This window comes from Zea mays, chromosome 5, assembly GCF_902167145.1.
Source record: "Zea mays cultivar B73 chromosome 5, Zm-B73-REFERENCE-NAM-5.0, whole genome shotgun sequence".
Lineage (NCBI taxonomy): Eukaryota > Viridiplantae > Streptophyta > Magnoliopsida > Poales > Poaceae > Zea > Zea mays.
This window is the reverse complement of record NC_050100.1, coordinates 192721877-192738587: the sequence shown is the minus strand read 5'-3', so window position 1 is coordinate 192738587 and position 16711 is coordinate 192721877. Positions and strand designations below refer to the sequence as shown.

General features: G+C 44.8%; 1 protein-coding gene and 1 pseudogene across 1 annotated transcript; both read left to right on the top strand.

The window, feature by feature from the left end:
- The first annotated feature begins 1378 nt into the window (after positions 1 to 1378).
- Positions 1379 to 3164, top strand: LOC103628767 (uncharacterized; annotated as a pseudogene).
- Positions 3165 to 5607: 2443 nt separating this feature from the next.
- LOC103627464 (uncharacterized) lies at positions 5608 to 7813 on the top strand. The gene is made up of 6 exons (XM_008647756.4): positions 5608 to 5664; positions 5745 to 5820; positions 6232 to 6430; positions 6644 to 6713; positions 6806 to 7043; positions 7143 to 7813. Exons 1-6 carry the CDS (start codon positions 5662 to 5664, stop codon positions 7358 to 7360), a joined length of 804 nt encoding a protein of 267 aa, XP_008645978.1. The 5' UTR covers positions 5608 to 5661; the 3' UTR covers positions 7361 to 7813.
- Positions 7814 to 16711: the final 8898 nt, after the last annotated feature.

Here is a 16711-nt window from a genome sequence, read left to right as displayed (position 1 = left end):
CTGGCCCATTGATGCCATGGTAACTTGTCATAAAGTTGTTATAAAAATTATAGTCACAAGTTTTGTTTCACAGGATAATATACACAAAAGCTACAGGTATAACTTTGCAACTTTCTATGAAACTGTGCTAATACATTCAAAAGTTACGGGTACAAAACTTGTATGTGTACAAGTTACGTTATTCGTAAAATGACTTTAAAACATCGTGCCTGTTGAAAAATTTGCTGTCGTAAAATAATATATTTATAAAAAAATGCAAATAAGTTCTGCCATGCAGAATGTTATATTGGCAAAGTGATGAATACAAGTTATGATCATGAAGTCATATACGCATAGAGTTGAAAACGGATGGAAAAAATCCTGTCTCGACCCGTACTGTTTTCTATATTTGATCTGACTGATTTCGTATTTACGGAAAAATATGGAAACGAGACGGAAACGGGAGAGGGCTTATTCCGTCCGTTTTTGCGGGATCTCGTTTTTTCGGATTGAACCCGTATTTATTCCGTATTTGACAAATATGGGACGAGCCTAATATGCATTAGTATATAAACTAAATTCTCGTGTATTTAGGTGACAAATTATAGCACAATTGGCCATTGTAACCACCAGCTCTTTTCAAATGACAAGTAATCTAAAGTCTTAAACAATATCGGATGTAGCTAAATGTACACATTTAGCAACCAAACAACAATAGAACGTTGCATCTATATCTATTTGTTTTATGTTATTATTCTGCCAATAATCACTAGTCAAACATCAATAACATTTCTATTTGTATTAAATTATGAGTTTCCGTCAGTATTTATGTTTCCGTTCGTTTTCGCAATTCCGTTTATCCCGTACCCGCTTCCGTTCCCGACTATTCCGGACCTGATCCCGTTTCCGATGATAAAATGCGGATACGGAGACGGGAGAGGGGTTTTTTTCGTCTGTTTTCATCCCTATATACGCAGTGGCCACTGCTTCGGTTACACCACAGTGTTAGGCATCGACGATAACACCTTGTTGCAACAGTACATATATCTTGTTGCAGAGGCTAATATGTCGCGGCAACGGGTAGTAGAGTCCACGTCACTAGATACATAGTAGTCGTTGGTTATCAGTGTAGCAGTGTATATTTTATAATGCTGTAGCGTCTTCAGTATCGAATAATGACACGTATCGAATTGTGATCTTCAGTATGCATGTGATCTTCAATAATGACCGTCATACCATCTATCATATTAAATGACATCACCAAAAAATATCATTCAGACGCGAGGACGTTAGAAGTAGGGTCGTAGCATATACACATGCTCCCATGCTTAGTCGAATCAGAAGCTCCATTTTTTTTTTCTCATGAAGAGCACCATCCATTGGTAAAAATTTCTAGGACATGGGCCTCAGGCTGAGGGTCATAGACGACCAACAGGCGACCAATAGTGCTCCAGCCTCCAGGAGTTTGGCGGAACTCGATTCTGTGTCTGAATGAAACTTATACTCAATCTCTACAACTATTAAGACTCATCTGTAGACTGCCCCCGCCCTACCTAAAGCCTACCGCACGCCAGCCCCGCGCGAAACCTCCGCACGCCCGCATGTCCCCCGCATCCGCCGCGGATCTCGCCCCCCCGCGGATCTCGCGCTAGCCCACAACCGCGTCCCCTCCCACGCGCGATGGAATGCCCCTCCCACCACAACCGCGCAGCACCATCCTGGGCACGGCGCCCCGCGCGGGGCCTCGACGAAGAGGGGCTCGGCGGAGGCTGCGGAGGGGAGCGGCGAGAAGGAGATGAGCAGCGCGGGGGAGGAGGAGAAGGAGAGCGACGCGGAGATGAGGAGCGACGAGAGCAGGACCGATAGCAGCGGCGCCGCCCACCGTCGACCCCGCGGGAGGCGAGGTAAGCATAATCCTCGTTGTGGTCGTAGTTGGCGTAGACGACCTCGGCGTTGACGGAGCCGGATCCCGAGTAGGCGAAGTACGTCGGGAGGACCTCCGCGGAGTACCCCCGCGCGCGGCCCCGAGCTCAATCCGTCGTCGCAAGCACGAGGCCACGAGGGAAACCGCAGATGGCCCCCGCCGGGGGGCAGCAACAGCAGCCCATGAAGCGGCCCCGCCCCACTGAATTCTCAGGTCCGTCTGCCCCTTCCCCACCCGCCCTCGATCTGCGCTGCTGTTCGCGGTTGCTGCCTGCCTGGTGCCCGCTCGATCTGTCCGTGGCCGCTGGCGCTTAGGGTTTTAGCGGCTCGCAAGCGACGTTGGTGTCGTGCTTCACGGCAATCCCTTGCGCGGTCTCCTTGTTTTTGCTCGACCCGCCTCTGTCAACGGGGGTGTGGGCGCTGGCTGATGCGTCGAGGACTCGAGGTGATAGGGAAACATCTGTGCTCAATCTGTCCCAGAAGCAGGGGATAGGGAAACATCAGCTCTCTGTCTTGAAATCGTTGCCACGGATCCGCGGGAAGATCATCTCTCTTCTCCCAAGTGCAGAAGCCTAAGACCTCCTTGTCTTCGCTTACCAGCTCTGCTCGCCACGATCTGTCTCCCCCGTCGGATGATGCAACTGACGTGGGCAGTCTACAGATGAGGCTTTAGGTAGGGCGGGCGCCAAGACTGGAAACCCCTCGGTATACTCTGACCACTTGTGGGCTAGCGCGTTCCTCGTGTTTGGTTTCAAGTCTGAGCCGCCCGCCGTCCAGCTTAAGGCGGTCGACATGATCCTCTTCATCAAGAATACGACGCTGCCCCTCGCGGTCGACCCCTTCATGTCGTTCTCGCGGTGCGGCTTGGCTCTGGAGCTGCTCAAGGTGTGCACGAACGTCCTGGAGGAGGTGGAGAAGTCCTACACGTCGCGGATGCAGGACTGGAGCCGCGGGTCATTGTGCTGGAGGAAGAAGCTGCAGCCGAACCACCGCGTCGACGAGCTCGTCTGGCAGGAGGTGACGCTGCCCAAGGCGACGCTGCTGGAGACGAGCGCGAAGCTGCTGCTCCACGGCGGGTTGTTCGACACGGGCGAGGAGCTGTGCAGGACCTGCATCAGCATCCGGACTGTCATGCTCGGCCACGGCCACGCCTAGACGCTAGCTGCTCAGGAGACGCTGGCAAAGCTGGTCAGGTACAGGAGCAAGATATGAGATGAGATGATGGTGTCCAAGACCCTTTGCAAGTTTCTTCCGCCCTGCTGTTTCAGAAGTTTTCACGCTCCCATTTTTGTTCCTGAATCTATTATGCCACCGGCTATAGTTTTGTTAGCGATCATCATTATAATAGCCAAGATTCATGATGCCATGTGTAACTTATTTTAGAGCAGGTGCCATATGTAAGTGGAGGTATTATGTACAGTGCAGTCCATCTGCTATTTGGTAGAACAACCATTGAGCTTCCCAGGCTGAACTTTCAGACATATGTTGCCAAACTTTAATGAGTGCTGGTGGGATAGCATTATTTTGGATATCTTGATCTGCAATTGGTTTGGTGAGACCTTTGGAGATAATTAATGTTCATGTCTCATACATTCAGTTACCTTGCTTACATTAATGTGATCTGCAATAAGTTAGAAGTAAGCAGTCGACATGTTCTCCACTTGCTTGATTTTATACATTTTCTTTGCATAAGATTCTATAAATTATATCCTTAAGTCAGAAAGGAAAATAAAACATCTTTGACATACATCTGACATCGCATTATTTGACTATAACATTTAATGTTATGTCACTTGTTCAATACTCATGGCATTGGGAATCCAAGAAGAATTGCTGGCTTTTGTGACATTGTTTAGCACTGATAATTCTATTCTTTCTACTGAAATACTTCTATTTTTGATACAGGTATTTGGGCAGGAATGCACACAGTCCGTTACTTTGATGGCAAAACATATGAATGGGTCGGACTGAGCCGCCAACGAAGCATCATGGGTAAGGTATGTTTATTGACAATACATTAACACAAACATGGTTTCTCCATTTCATGAATGGTTACTCTTGTCATAATTTTGTCACTATATAGATATGACCTTCATTCCTCCCCCATTTTTGTTCCTGAATCTGTTATGCCACCGGCTACAGTTTTGTTAGCGATGTGGGTATACTCTTCGGTGTTTTTGTGTGATGTGGTTGTCTTGCCCTTCACTCCACCCAGACCTAACATGTCCCGCCCCTCATCAACCATTCAGCTCATTTGACAGAGGTAGTGTTTCTCTTCTAAAGTTTCTACTTTTCCTGTAGGCAAAATTTTTATGACTGCAAACAATATGTGTTATAATGTACTGCCTCTGTTTTTATTTATTTGACGCCATATAGTTCAACTTTGTGCTGGCAGACATCAAATAAAAACGGACGCAGGGAGTACTGCTTAAAGCCCTGCTTGACTTTGTTTTGACCTTTTGCAGCACTGATAGCCAAATAATGCTCCTGGGTTGTTTGGTCAAGGGAGTCTACCACTGGCTTATGGAATGGTATGCTGTCAGACAATTGGGTTCTGAGCATGCATGTGTTTACTCTTTACTACATTTGATTGCTTGTTATGGGGTTCAAGAGTGGTTTATATTTGGAGGCAGTACTTGGTTTACCATACAGTAGTTGTTTGTGGAAGTCAAATTGACTTGTTTATGTTAACGTACCACTTATTGCTCAGTGCTGATAATGTATGTTCTTGCAGCATCATGGATCGATGTATGGTCCTGGATCCTACAAGGGACGCCAGTATGGTAGCAAATTTGGTGGCACTACTCCAAGTTGGAGTTCTGTTGGCCGCAGATTTGGTACTTTCAACTTGAGTGGCAATCAACAAAGGGGGAGCATGTCTCGCGTCCTTTACCATCGACGACTGGCTTGACAACCCAGATCTAGGGTCCTTCCTCCTCAAGCAGGAGCGCGGCGCCATGGTATTGGGCGAGGGCGTCAGTGCCGCGCATGCTTGAGTTCGCCGAGCGCGCTGCCAGGGTGCTCGAGTGATGCGATGAGGGCGTCGAACTCGAGCTCACCATGAGTCTCCACATCGCTGCTGCCATCCACTGCGGGCTCGATCGCCACGCCAACGCCATCCCCGTCCTCGAGCGCGCCATCAAAGTCGTGAAGCCAACACAAGAACCGTCTGCCGACAGCGAGCCTGAGGCCGGTGCAGCCAGCGGCGACGACGACCAGCAGCTGCAATCTGTCGAGCCCAACTAGAGGGGTGAGTGGTGCTGCTCCTGATGAGATCGCTGGAGGCTTAATGGAGATGTTTGTGCCATTCAGAAAGCTGGTGGAGAGGGTCTCATGTCAAGTGTTACCATGCAGTGTTTAAGAATTGCTTCGGTAAAGGCTGCTGATATAACAAGCAAAATAAAGAAAGCAGTAAGTAACCCCCTCAGATTGATGACTAGCCGAGGTGCCCATGTGTTGATATGGTTCCCAACAAAGTTCAAATCAAAGCATGCTTATGATGTAAAATTAAATATAATTAAATTCAACTAGGCTTTTCATTAAGAAATTATTTCTCTACTTACACAGTGATTCTGTTGCGTGCTTTCTTAGCTGGAAAATGTTCACCGATATTACATAAGCATCTGAAGCAGATTGTTTTGCACATTTAACCCTCCTCGATCTCTGCCGGTATTTAACCCTCCTCGATCTCTACTTTGGGATGTTGAAGCACAACCAAATAGACATGCTGTCCTAGGAGCAAGCGAGTCTCGCCCTGATATGGTATGATTCATTGTTTTGTTCAGTGTGCCAGATATACTCTTCTTTGGCACAGGGCTTACTAGCATATACTGTTTGTTCAGATATTAACAGGACATAAGGAAAATGAGGAATTTGCGCTTGCCATGTGTCCAGCAGAACCATATGTCCTATCAGGAGGTTAGCCTATTTTCATCTTGTATGTTTGTGTTTTTCTACTATTTTGGGAGTCAACTATTTATCCTTTGAACATCACGAGCACAAGACTTGGGTCCACCTAACTTCCATTCAATGGCAATATGTTTCTTTATTGTATTGGCAAGTGTCCTTCCCCTTAGGATGCCATGGCAACTTTAAGACACAAGAAGAATATTTGAAGTGGAACCTTAGTCACCGCCACACCATCTCAACCTATGTAATAACCATGTGTAAAGTTCAGTTTGGACATAAGATGATTTGTTTGAACTTTTGGGGCTATAAAATTCTGTTTTTCAGCTCAACTAGAAGAACTGTTCGTTTTCAGAATTTATTGATTACTGTGCTTTTGATAAATAATAACCTGTGTTTTGTTCAAATACAAAACTTAAATAGGAAAGGACAAATCTGTTGTCTTGTGGAGCATCCAAGACCATATATCTGCCCTTGGGGATTCCTCGTCTTCTCCTGGAGCATCTGGCAGCAAGCAGTCTGTTAAAACTGCAAATGAAAAGGAGAGCCCTAAAGTTGATCCTAGAGGTATATTTCATGGACATGACAACACAGTTGAAGATGTTCAGTTCTACCCTTCCAGGTAAACTGTGTTCTCTGTTTTTCTGGGTGCCTTCAAAACAACTATTGGACATACATAAGCAGGCATGTACTCCAATTTTTAGATGTTCATTGTTAAAACATGTCTATTTGTTTAATGATATTATTGTTAATTAAGCTAGGATCATCGGGCTTCTCTGTGATTGCTCCTAATTGCCTCCTTGAATTTGGATGGTTTCTAAATGCATATACGCAGGGATCAGTGCAACTTCTTCAAAATTCCCCAGGTTCTCCACGCTCTCGCCCACTACAATGCCAGGCACCCTGTATGTCTGCCCTTTAGTACTAGATCGCAAATATCTGCATTATACTACAATGTCGTGGACATGACCTAGCTTAATTGGAGTATGCATTGCAGGGTGGCGAGTTCGATGCTGTGAAGCCCCTGAAGCAGAGCCGCGTGGGATTCCGGGGCCAGGCATGGTTCCATATCAACTTCTGGGCTCGCCCCCGCAGCAGCAGCAGTAATAACAAGACAATCAAGCGCTTCTTTGCTGAGGTGCACTACAAGCCAACCTCGATCAGTAGCCCCTCATCGTCTTCGTCATCACTTGCAATAACTGCAGTTCCTATAGTTGAAATATGCATCATTATCGGTAAGCTAGCAAGATCCTCCTCCTCAACTTGTAGAGATCAGATCAGACATACTGTAATGTGTGTTGGTTGCATTGTGTATTGTGATATGCTACATGCAGAGGAACCTCTATCCCAATATAGGCGTAGCTGTGCCTTTTGTCCCAGCTACCGGGACATTTTACACCCTAAGGGTTGCCGTAAGTTCGTCTGTGGAAATGACAAGGACCTGTTTGAACAGCGATTGGACCCTTGCTGCTGCACTGGTATGGGGATTGGGAAGATGCCATTCACTGCCCGCCCAGACATGTCTGCTTTTCTCAACATCAGTCCTAAGTAGGAAGAAGAAGACAAGAAGAGAGTCCGGGGGTTCAATGTCAAGGCTGACCGGGGTCCTTCATGCCTCCTCTCGTATCTTTAACTTCAAGACCATGCATGTCCATCATGTGCACATATGTATGGAGTGGAGTATATAACTAGCTAAGCAGTGAGATTGAATGAAGAATAAATATACTTTACTAGGTGTTGTTTTCAGAAGGAACAATTTTGGGTCGAATTCCCACAGTTAGGGATATGGTGATGGTGTGATAAGCCACATATTGATGTACTATGCATTTTGATCAGATCTGTACGGTGTGGTTCACCTGAATTATTTGCTAATTTGTCAGTCAGATTTTTCATCGGTCCGATTTGTAATTATCAAGCAAGATTTATTAGGCCTATCTAAGTCATCTATTGTTATCTGGTTGCAATTGGCTCAGTTCAGTGTCGGGCCTCCTTGTGTGTGGACAGGTTACCGGGCTTGTGTTTATAGACCCGATCTGTTTTTCCATGTGAGCCCGACCATGGTCTTTGGTCTTTCTCATTTCTGGCCTTCTGTAGCAGTCTGTCAGCATACAGAAATAGAACACATCCTGGAAGTGCTCTCAAGTTTTATCTCCAGGTGAAATGTGACTCCATCTTTTCTGAGTCGATTCGACTGATAGCAGGATCTGTAAGTATTTGCCAGTGGCATAGTTTGTTTGTTGTTGCCCAAAATAGGTTCCTTGATGGCTTTTGGTGTCCTGCAAGTTCACTCTGGCACCAATGTGGGATGCTTGACTGGTGGTTGCGGTGCTGTTTGCTCCAATTCAATGTGCATGGAGATTCGAGGACGGAGGAGAGCTTCGTGTCCTGGCCTCTGATGTGCTTCCCATCCTCATGTGTTGCTTCAAACCTGAAGGTGTATGTGGTTTGTTTCTATCTGTGCAACTTGTTCATTGTAAGGTGTTATAGTACGTACGACTATTAGAAATTCTTCTTTGAAATACAGATGCCGGTCTAGCTAGCTCATGTTGATTTTTTAGTGCTTCAGTTGAACTAAATTCTATAATATCTGTGAGATTAAGCTTAGCCTATAAGTAGATAGTGTCGCTTGCTATGCAATCCTAATATTAAGGGTTGATAGTTATAAGAATAATTTGGCTATGGAGAGAATCTGGGGAACTATGTGTAGATGAGGATGAAGGAGTCCGTAGGGTTTAGTATCTAGGAAGTAATAGATTCCTACTATCATGATGGCTCAGCCGATTCTGTGATCACGTTGATTTCGGATGGTTTTCACCAAAGCGGCTCTCACAAAAGAAGGTCGACAAGCTGAGTGTTTAGCAATCTACAACAGTTTCTGGTGGCTAGAAGTTGAAAAAAGATGAAACAAATATGTCCTGAAATCTGGCTACATTAAATAATCTAGCTTAAATAAGTTGAGAGGCAAACAAACAACATAGATTATTAGAGTGAATTATATAATCTATATACCTATAGTATGATAATTCATAAGAAGATCACTAGGTGAGCGCCCGTGCCGTCGTGCGTTGCAACGAAGACATATAATACACACATTTTATATATAAGTCACTGTGATATTATATGTCCCCGTTGCAACGCACGGGCACTCACCTAGTTCATATATATGATGATAGGACAGCACTAGAAGTCTAGAAGAATAAAACTGGCCTCCCCTCAAGGTCACCATTGTTGGACAAGCCTTTGCAGCCAAGATGGCCGTGGGAAGCTTTCCTTGGTCCGTCAGGTTTTAAGCCGTCTACAAGTGAAGCCCGCTAAGAATGTGCAGATTTTACGTGGCCCAGAGCCCCATATTTTACATGAACTGAATGGCTCCAGCCTACCTGTGTCAATAGAGACCCGATACCCGTTTACCCATACAAAATTTCTCAGTTAGGGTTAGTATATGGGAAGATTTTAATCTTCACGGTTACATATTTAGGAGAAATTATTCCCCAATTGAGTATATAGGTATGAGTACGGAAAAGTAGAACTCGATTACTCAATGGTAATATTCACCCAATAAAATTATGTGTGTATCCCAATAGACAATAAGTCCAACAACTAACACTACCTCTCTCGACCCATTTAAGCACCTATCCACCCAACGTCGTAGCCCATGCGACTAGCCGCCTAACCTAACAGCCACATGTCACATTGTTCTTGTAGTTTTGCAGAGTTAAACAAACTTTTCTTTTTATATGTTAGATTTATTTGTAATGTATTGTTATTGGGTGTCGTATGTTTGCTAATGTTACATAAAATATAATGTGATATTGCTTTTCTCATCGGAATTGAGGATCTATCACTAGTACAAAAAGGCTCAAAGCCTGCGGGGACGATATATTTTTACAGGCGGTTTCGGTTATCCACCGACTGTGTTATTTCTAGTGGCGGTTCCTTAAGAAAACCGCCACTAGAAATCGTATTTCTACTGGCGGTTCCTTAAGAAAACCGCCAGTAGAAATCAATGATTTGTAGTGGCGGTTTTCTTAAGGAACCGCCACTAGAAATACGATTTCTAGTGGCGGTTTTCTTAAGGAACCGCCACTAGAAATCATTTTTATCCTTAATTTTTCGAGTTTTTCAAACGGCCTCGTATGACAAAACCACCAAAATAAAAGTTGTAGATCTCTAAAAGTTATGAAACTTTGTAGTTGACAACTTTTTTATTTGAACTCATTTCGGTTCTCAAAAATTGAATCTAAGTATGTCAAATTTAAAATTCAAATTTTGCAAACTACCTCGGATGAAAAAAGTGTCAAAATAAAAGTTGTAGAACTTCAAAAGTTATTTATCTTTGTAGTTGACAACTTTTTTATTTGAATTCGTTTAGGGTCTCAAATAAGCAATTTACACTCAAATGGTTGTAATATGTGGAGAAAACAACTACAAACTATACACAAGACATGTCATAGACGGAGTGGTAGGAGAGGGTATGCGCGAGGGTGAGGTCAACGGTTCGAATACTAACAACCGCGTAGCGCGCGAATTTTGCGCGAAAAATGCCGTGACTTGCGACTTCGACGGAGACGGGCGGGTGGGGTGGGCCTAATAAAAATAAAATTTTTTAACTATTTTTAAAATATGTTTTATGTTTCCTGGAAACGATTTGCACTGGCGGTTTTTCACTGGCAGTTTTATTACGCCGACCGCCAGTGAAAATCGATTTTCACTGGCGGTCCTCAGTTACCCGCCTGTACAAATGATGATTTCTACTGGCCCCTAGCACTGGCGGTTACGAAAAACGCCACTACAAATAGGTTTACAACCGCCACTGTTGGGGACTTGATCTCAAACGCTAAGAGTTAAGAACAAGGCAACATAGAAAATATTAAACATTAAGGTCCTTCGTCCTCTGAAACATTATGCCCCTTTGGAAAATAATGCTTTAGGACGAAGGTCATAAAGGACATACCTTCGTAAAATTAATAAATAATGCCGAAGGGTTCATATAAAGCATGAAATATAAACATTAACATAAAATCATTTCTATTTTATTCATGTGAAGAAATAGAAATGATTTTAAATTACACATGTACCTTCGGTCCTGAGAGAAGGTAAAGATTACAAGCGTGACGCAAAAAGCCAATGCCAAGTCAGCGTGAACAGTACGGGAGTACTGTTCATCTATTTATAGACGCGGGACGCAGCCCACGTGAAATTACATCCATGTCCATCACATTTGTTGAAAGTTTATGGAAATCTGTCGAGGCCCCCGAAGTCTTTTCATCTTTAAGTCGGTTCCCCCTTATGCCATCGCGCCGAAGCTTCCCTGCGCACAGCTTCGGCTGTCTTCGACCTTCGTCTGGTTCAGGCTTCGTCCTGGCCGTGCTCCATATCCATAATTCTGAATCCGAAAATACCTGTTCACATAATCCACTTGGAAAACATTGTCAGATCATGTTTTTGAGGACCTTCGGAGGACGAAGGCCCCCAACAGTAGCCCCTCGCAATATTAATTTGTAAGTAATAAATTCAGATTGCGATATGGACGAAGGCCTTGAGCCGAAGGTCCGAAAAAACACCTTCCCTTTGCTAGAATAGCAACATTCACTGACAAGCGGGGCCTTTCAATTTTCAACGCCCTAGGCGTATAAATAAGATCACATCGCGAACTCATTTGGTACGCACACTTGCCTTCTGCTTCGGCCCACTAAAATTTTTAGCTCTTGTGCACCAAGTTTTGCTGGTCTTTTTGATTTTGAAGCTTCGGTCTCGGGAATAATTTTTTTAGCGTTTCCGAAGATGTCTGAAGGCAAGAAGATCCCTACTGAAACGAAGCTGAGTCTCGAGGAGGAGAAGAACTTAGGGTTTATTATGGCAATGGCGGAAACCAATACAGAGAAAATCACCAAGGAAATCCTTGAAGGTCTGTCCGAAGACACTGATGACAGCGACAGTTTTGATGTGGAGAGTGGCGGGGAAGAGGCCGAAGATCGACCGTGGCGACCAAGTCACGCGGTTTTTGGGAAAACTGCCATCAAACAGAGCCATATTGATAATATGAGGGGGCGATACTTTCGAGATATAACTATTGTGAGGGCTGATGCTGGAGAAAAGACTACCCCCACCCCCGAAGAAGATGAGGTCGTAATCTTCCGAAGCTTTCTCAAAGCTGGGCTTCGATTTCCCTTAAGCAACTTCGTTGTTGAAGTACTGAAAACATTTCAAATCTTCTTGCATCAAATTACTCCCGAAGCCATTATAAGAATGGGGATATTTGCCTGGGCTGCAAGGAGCCAAGGTTTGGAACCAAACGCTAAAAGCTTCTGTAACATTCATGAGTTGTTATACGAGACGAAGCCCTGGGGAAAGGAGCAATACCACAACAACTTTGGGTGCTACAGCTTCGGCGCGCGCTCCGGGTCAAGCTGCCCTGTGCCGACCTTTCGGAAGAGGTGGCCCGGAGCCTGGATGACTGAATGGTTTTACGTGAAGAATGACCTAACAGCTCAAGAAAATGTGAAGAAAATCATTATGCGACCAATCTGGCAACGCTTCGGTCTTCGAAGGCCGAAGGTTGAAATGGACGAAGCCGCCGAAGAGTGCCAAAGGGCCTTTGGGGTAGTCTGCTCGTTTATTGGGTCAAGGGACTTGGTCCAAGAACACATTGCATTCAGGGTATGGCCACTTGCGGAGAAGTGGGAAATGCCGAAGGAGACCATTAAAGAGCCCGACGAAGGCGGTCTAGTTAGACTGAAATACACATTCAAATATGCTGATAAATTCGTTGAACCTGATGATGACTGGTTGAAGAGCATTGAAACATTAAGTGATGATCTACTTGGGGCATATTCGAAGGCTGAACATACTGCGCTATCAGCAGCCTTCGGAGGCCGAAAAAAGAAGAGACTCAACCGAGTGTTTGATGCAGTCGGGTTCTTCTACCCTGATTATCATTATCCCATCCGAAGGCAAAAAAGGAAAAACACTTCTGAAAAAGAAGAAGCTGTAACTGCTCCTAGCGAGCCAGTACCGAAAGGAAAAAGGTTGAAGGTCCTCACACACCGGCCACGCCATATTGAACCAGCTTCGGTGCCTGAGTTTACTGGGGAAACATCTTCGGCCGCCGAAGCTGAACAGCCAACCTTGCTGCCAGAAGTTGTAGTGTTGGCCGAAACGCCATCCACAGAAAAAATAGAAGTGAAAAAACTGACTACGGAAAAAGCATCAGAAGTTTTGAGTCCTATAGTAAATGTCGGAGCAGCAAAGATCCAAAAGGGGCCGACGATGACCCCGAAAAGGAAAAGAATGGTAAATGTACTAGATGTCTTGGAAACGATTAAGTCTTCAAGCACAACTCCAAAAAAGAGTGTTGGGATTGCTGAAACTTCTACTGAAGCTTCGGCGCAACAAGCTGAAGCTAAAGCTAAAGCTGGGCCTTCAGAGCCCTTTAAAGAACAACCTTTTGAAGCCGAAGCAGTAAAAATTCCGGAACCAATATTAGTTGAAGAAACGGACACCGTCATCCCCGAAGCACCTGCCGGCATGCATGATTACATCATACGACATGCTTCGGGGAAAAAGCTATCTGAGGAAGAAACTCATGAGGCCAACCATTATGCAAAGGAGCTGAAATATCCGAAGGGGGCAGTAATATTCAATGGAACAAATGAAGATGACTTCTTATACTGCCTGCCTGATAACAAAGAGCTATCCGTCTGCCGAGAGATGGCGAGAAGCATAGGCTTTCCGAAGCTTGAAGCTGGGTTAAGCGCCATGACGAAAGAGGATCTCGCAGACAGCCTCGCGTACAACAGCCTGAAGGTACGGGAATTAAACACTTGAGAAAAAACCCCCTATTTTTTTTTACGCAACTCATTCCTTTTTTCTTATATGAATTCTTTTTCATATAGGGCCTGATCCTAAGCAACGCGTTAAGAGCGCAAAAGAGCGCCGAAGATGAAAGTTATGAAATTGCGTTTAATAATTTACGCTCCGAAGTTATCAAACTGAGAAACGAAGCTTTGGAAAAAGATAAGATTCTGCTTACACTGGTAGATAAAGTGAGAAAAGACGAAGCTGCTTCAAAGGCCCAGGCCGAAGCTCAAAAACTCGAAATTAAAGATCTTCAGAAACAGCTGGCCAGAGCCGAAGAGGATCGCGCTCTTGAGGAAACGAAACGAGAACTTAGTGATTTTATGGTCAGCAAATTGGAATCAAGAGTTAAGGAGCTTCGCACATCTCAGGGGAAATATTATGTGAAATCTGTAGAATGTGTTAATAAAATTAAATCCAGCTTCGCCAGCGTAGGCGCTTTTTCCAGCGAAGAGAATTTCTCCCGAGGCAATCCCGAAGGTCCGCTGGAATGGATTAGCCACGAAGCAGAGGCCTTCGAAGAGATTCTGAACAGTCGTGGCGACATATGTGCTTTTTCGGGCGCCAGAGGAATTGCTTCCGTCTTAGAGAAGAAAGGTTGCGAACATGTAAAATTTTTAGCTCAATCCGAAGCTACCTTATCTTCCGAAGACATCAAGGACCCCTCGGCCGAAGCGAGCGCAGTTGGAGGCAAATTTTTTACTGATATCTGGAACGACGGCGGCCGAGGAATGGCGCGAGAGATCATTGAAAGAAGCGAAAAAGGCATTCACGATGCTAGAAGAGTAGCAGACGCTGCCGAAAGGAGTAGGGAGCCCGAAAGACAGTTAGGTACCAACTAGTCGTTCTTGTTGCGTTGTAATTTTCATTTTAAACTTTGCTCGCGATTTGTAAAAGTACTGAAGAAGTGTTCTCTTCGCTCAGAAACTGTTGGACGATCTGCCGTCCCCCACACAAAAGGGGATGAAGAAATTAATCAAATGGCCGAAACTATCATGGACAAGGTTGTTGACCAACTTCTGAATGAAGCCGCCGAAGCAGTATTGAGGGAAGATTAGGTGCTATTTGGAAAAAAACATTTAAAGTGTAATCTATGCAACACTTTGTACATTTGAATGTAATATACAAGTCTCTTTTCATTATTGAATTCTTTACGATGCATGAAACTTTAAATACATACCACTTTTGAGCCTTCGGCGAAAAAACACCTTCCCTTCTTTTCATGCGTCGTGAAGAAGATAGCCTTCGTCAAAATTATTCTGATGAATGACATCGATGCCTCGTGAAAACATTTTCCGAAGCTATTTTCCGAAGCTATGCAACTTTGATATTGATCTGATAAAGTTCGCCCATGTTTCGTGAAAATATTCCCCGAAACTGTATTCCGAAGCTATACAATTTCAATGTCACTTTTTCAAAGCATCCCTTCGAAGGTTGAGAGTGTCCCCTTCTCTTGCCAAATGCGATATGATGTATGATGCTTATGCTATGCAAAATGATGTGATGATGTTATGTTATGCATGTGACATTTGTTCCGAAGATACACATAAAATATATTCGTAAGCTCTGCATTCCCTTAGGAACGTCTTTGGAGCTTCTTCGTCTTTTACTTAGACGGCATCAGCGTTGACTTTTCGCTGTAAGCCTCCCTTAGGAGCTTCTTCGTCTTTTACTTAGACGGTATCAGCGTTGACTTTTCGCTGTAAGCCTCCCTTAGGAGCTTCTTCGTCTTTTACTTAGACGGTATCAGCGTTGATTTTTCGCTGTAGGCTCTGCATTCCTTTAGGAACGACTTCTGAGCAGAAAACTTACGCTGCGCTCCCTTTGGAACGACTTTTTGTGACTTTATAAACTTACTCTGCGTTCCTTAGAACGACTTTTTGTTACTCCGAAGGATTTTTAGTCCGAAGGTCCTTCTTGGTAACGGAAGAAATTTTAGGCTTCGGCAACTTAGGCCTGTGAATCAAATAAATTTTTCTCGTGGAAACAACGAAATTATTACATGGAAACTATCAATGTTTTTTGCTTCACAGAAAATAAAACTGAATAGAAAAGACTGCTATCAAAGGTAGGATATGTCAATAAATGTGCTTCGACTCTGGCACAGTGCTGTTGACTGTGCGAGCTTCGGACTGTTCTCTGAAGTCCCTCTGCTGTGGAGCGTATTGACTCCCTTCTGGCTGTTGACCTTGCTGCAATGGAGGTGGAGGCGGAAGCTGCTGCCAGGAAGCTTGAGGTTGACTTGCCGAAGCTACAGAAGCCGCAGGGTGGTTGTCTATGTATTGTGGGACATAAGGCGGATGAAACGAAGCAGTATGCATAACCTGCTTCGACTGAGCTTGTTGAGATGCAGCTTCGGCTAGTTCCTTTTGCTTCTGGATTGTAACATGGCACGTCCTAGTGGTGTGGCCCTTGCCCTCTCCACAGAATAGGCAAAACAGTCTCCTTGGCTGATCTCCGAATCTTCCGCCGAAGCCCCTGGCGCCTCTGCCTCTTGGAGCTGGTGGCCGAAAGGAAGTTTGTTGTTGCCCCGAAGCCTGTGAGGAGCACTGCGGCCTGTTTTGCTGACTCCCCTTATCATCATTCTGAGTGCTGTGAATGGAACGGACATGCCTCGGGTAGTATCTTCCTCCGAAGCCCCTGGTCATCTCAGAAAATCTGAAGGCCTCCTCCCTTCTTTGGCGAAAGTCATTGTCAGCACGAATGTACTCATCCATCTTTTGGAGCAATTTCTCCAAGGTCTGAGGAGGCTTCCGAGCAAAGTATTGAGCTGCAGGTCCAGGACGAAGCCCCTTGATCATGGCTTCGATAACGATTTCATTGGGCACCGTTGGTGCCTGCGCCCTCAATCGTAAGAACCTTCGGACATACGCCTGAAGGTATTCTTCGTGATCCTGAATACACTGGAAGAGAGCTTGAGCTGTAACCGGCTTCGTTTGAAATCCTTGAAAGCTGGTCAGTAACATATCCTTCAGCTTCTGCCATGAAGTGATTGTTCCTGGCCGAAGGGAGGAATACCAGGTCTGAGCAACATTCCTGACGGCCA